Source organism: Sinocyclocheilus grahami, unplaced genomic scaffold (genome assembly GCF_001515645.1).
Source record: "Sinocyclocheilus grahami isolate Dianchi unplaced genomic scaffold, SAMN03320097.WGS_v1.1 scaffold470.1, whole genome shotgun sequence".
Lineage (NCBI taxonomy): Eukaryota > Metazoa > Chordata > Actinopteri > Cypriniformes > Cyprinidae > Sinocyclocheilus > Sinocyclocheilus grahami.
In genome coordinates, this window is record NW_015505649.1 from 223,915 (window position 1) to 227,106 (window position 3,192).

The 3,192-nt window shown below is 39.6% G+C and overlaps 1 protein-coding gene across 1 annotated transcript in view; it reads left to right on the plus strand.

Annotated features, from left to right (window-relative positions):
• The window catches only part of LOC107553323 (ecto-NOX disulfide-thiol exchanger 2-like), a 273,927-nt gene that overhangs the window by 59,080 nt on the left and 211,655 nt on the right, over positions 1-3,192 (plus strand). The window contains exon 2 of the mRNA XM_016235520.1: positions 834-907. Coding sequence (XP_016091006.1) covers positions 871-907 — 37 coding nt within the window. The 5' untranslated portion in view covers positions 834-870. The remainder of the gene's footprint in view (positions 1-833; positions 908-3,192) is intronic.

The window sequence follows — 3,192 nt, forward strand, 5'->3', positions numbered from 1 at the left end:
CCTAAGACATCGAGAGTCACGCAGACCTATAACAACCCAGCCACAACACATAATTGCGAATAACATGCCTTACCTTAACACAGAATCGACCACAGAGTCCAATGTTTATATTTTTTCCTTTGAGTTAACATGTACTAAACATGAGTGGAATTTGCACCGCAGCACCCCCACACCTTGATGCTCATGACAAGAATAGCATCTATAGTTATCTTTATTGAAGTGAATTAGGTTTAAATCGCCGTCATGCATGAATGAATGATATTTTTGCAATTTTACACATAATAATCCACGATGATCATATTACACAAAACTGAAATTGCACGTCAAAATAACACATTGTCAATATTTTTTGAGACCCCCCAAAATTTCACAAATCACGTTTTCAGGGGAGCCCATGTCTTATTAAGGGGAGCCGAGCTCCCCTAGCTCCCCCGTAGTTCGCACCCACAGTTATTATGACAGGAGCGGTTTCACTGAAAGACTGAGACTGGCCATTATATGAGTGACACAAGGGACAAAAATAAATTTTAATAAAAATGCAAAATGCAGTTTCAGGCCCGGTAAATAAGCTCAGTTCATCCGCTATCGACAGCTGAAGTAAACAGTTAATTTTTGATCCCAGGCGACTTTTGACTATTAAACTGTTGTGCATTATGGATGTTTTGGATTTATTCTGATATTTGTTTCTCGCTGAATTTACATTGCCTTCTCCAAGACGTTACTATGCTGATGGAAAGCCATCTGTGGTTATATGCTCACAAGGCTGTTTCAAAGAGATATCTCAGTCACCTTAATGCCCAAACGCAGCTAAGCCTGTATTGTCTTCTTAACAGGGTGCCGTCACCGGGAGATCGAGCGTCTGCTTAACACATGATGTTCAAGGACTACAGATCTGCTCGAGCTGTAGGTGAGTTGATATGCATTCCGCTGATGGACGTTCTGTCTGCTTGATGTACCGTCAGAGACCCTTTAAGCTTCTCATTCACAGGCTGAGTGTAGATTTGTCGGCAAGATCTCTGCTGCACACCTGATAAGGCTGTCAGTGTCCCCACCAGAGGCTGCTTCTCAATAATAAGAGGTTTCTTCTCCAGTTCTTTGGCATTTAATTTTGTCACGGACAGGTGGAAACATCTGCTGGATCGCCTCCATCACTTTTCGCTTCTTGTGTGCGCTCTCTAAATGACATGAAGTTTAGATTACTTTTATCAAGTTGTGAGAGATTAAGCTGTAAGGTGAGGCTGATGCTGCTTCAGATGGGTTTTGTGAGCCAAGAGGAATGGTATTAGAGCGTATAAATAGCCCAAATGTTTATGCCAGTGGAGGACTAGTGCTTTTCAGAGGATAAATCACAAAAGCAGGGTTTCTGTATGAAATGTCAGATGGACATTCTGTTCAATGTCTTGTCTAAACCCTATCTTTTAGAGCTTTTTCTGTGAGATTAAAGGTTCGTGCTTGTTAAACTTACTCGTTTAGTTGTATTTTTTAATGCTGAATACTTTCAAAATCGTCTTAACTCGGTTTTGACATCTGACGTTCAACGTGACGGACAGGTCTTCAATCGCACAGCAGAGTGAGTGTTAGAAATCAAATCCTGACAGGAGAATTGAGCCGGGCGACTGTGAGGGAACCAAAGGCTTTCATTTCTCTAAGGTGTGTGGAAGATGAGCGTGTCCTCTCGTATTAGGCTCTGTGTGGGCCGTGCCGGTGGGCTGCAGGCAGGTGTCCAGCCTGTCACACGGCTCTGCCCTCCCCACAGGTGGCCGCTGTACACCGCTCAGTCCTGCTGCAGCTGTATGGGGGCAGACTGCTTCATTTACATTGGAGTTTTTCTTCCACGTTCCCCATATCTAGCACAGCGCACAGCGACAGAGTTGACTGATGACTTCCTCTTTTCCACAATCAAGGACCGCCGATCCGGGAGTGCTTTTTAGTGCTTTCTCATAAGGTAATGGCAACTAAACTGAATGCCGGTCACAAAAAGAGAACTGACAGCACAGACTGAAAGCTGATGCATATTAAGGTCTGAAATCTGAGTTCTATCTATTGCACGTACTGTGAACATTCCAGTTCATGTTATTGCGCATAAAAATATTATCATAGTAATATTTAATCAGAATTTCTCTAAAATCAATTCTGAAAACATCTTTTCTTTTTCTGCTGATATGGGCTGATGGATATTGTTAACCAATAGCTTATGCGATCTTTGATCCATTTTACTCCTTTTACTCAATTCCTAATGGATAAAAGTCCTGCTGTACAATTTGTTGTATTAAAAATGGGTTGCGAAGGCAATTCATGTCTACTTGACTGTTTACTTTATCTGATATAAAACCAATTAATCCATGTATACACAATATTTATGTTGATTCACTTTACCAAGAAAATTTTAAAGCAGAACATTTCTGGTAAAGCTATTAGTACTATTTTATTGCTGTCATCAGAGAAGAGATATCTAACAGCCTTTTTCTTTTCTTTTTTTTTATATTAGGCTACACAACAGATAATTAAAATGTTTCTTGAGCAGCCCAATCAGTCACTATAATGAATCTGGAGGTCTCATTGAACTGTCTGTGCAATATAACACAAGCACGACGATTACAAATTTTAGATTTGTTTTGCATTATTCTGCTGCATGATTGAAGGCCTGCAATTAATTTAGTGCTTCTTTGCCTTGACATTAAATTTACTCACCCTCAGTCCATCCAGATATAGGTGACTTTTTTTCTTCAGCAGAACAGTAATGAAGATTTTAGCTGAAACTGTGGTCCTTGGTGATTCATAAAATACAAGTCTTGATACATTAGTGGCTCCTGGCGATATATTGAGTTCTTATGAATTGAAACGATCGGTCTGTGCAAGAAACTGAACATTATTTACAACATTATTACGTGTAATCCAGAGCCTCAGACAACAGGAAAATACGATTCTTTCTGTGAACTGGTTCTTTCTGACAGTTCATTTCAATGAACAGGTTCAATTCACTAGTTCATTTACGTAATCATGCAATGACGTCACATATACACAATTAAATTATTAAAGCACCCAATAATGATGTGAAATGTGGATGTTTTGCATGTCTAAAGCATATAAAGTGAATAAACTAGTCTTCATCAGCTCAACTTTTTACATAAACAATGAGAAACCATATAAACATTAATTTCACCACTCCATTCAAGTGTTTGGTTCATGCAT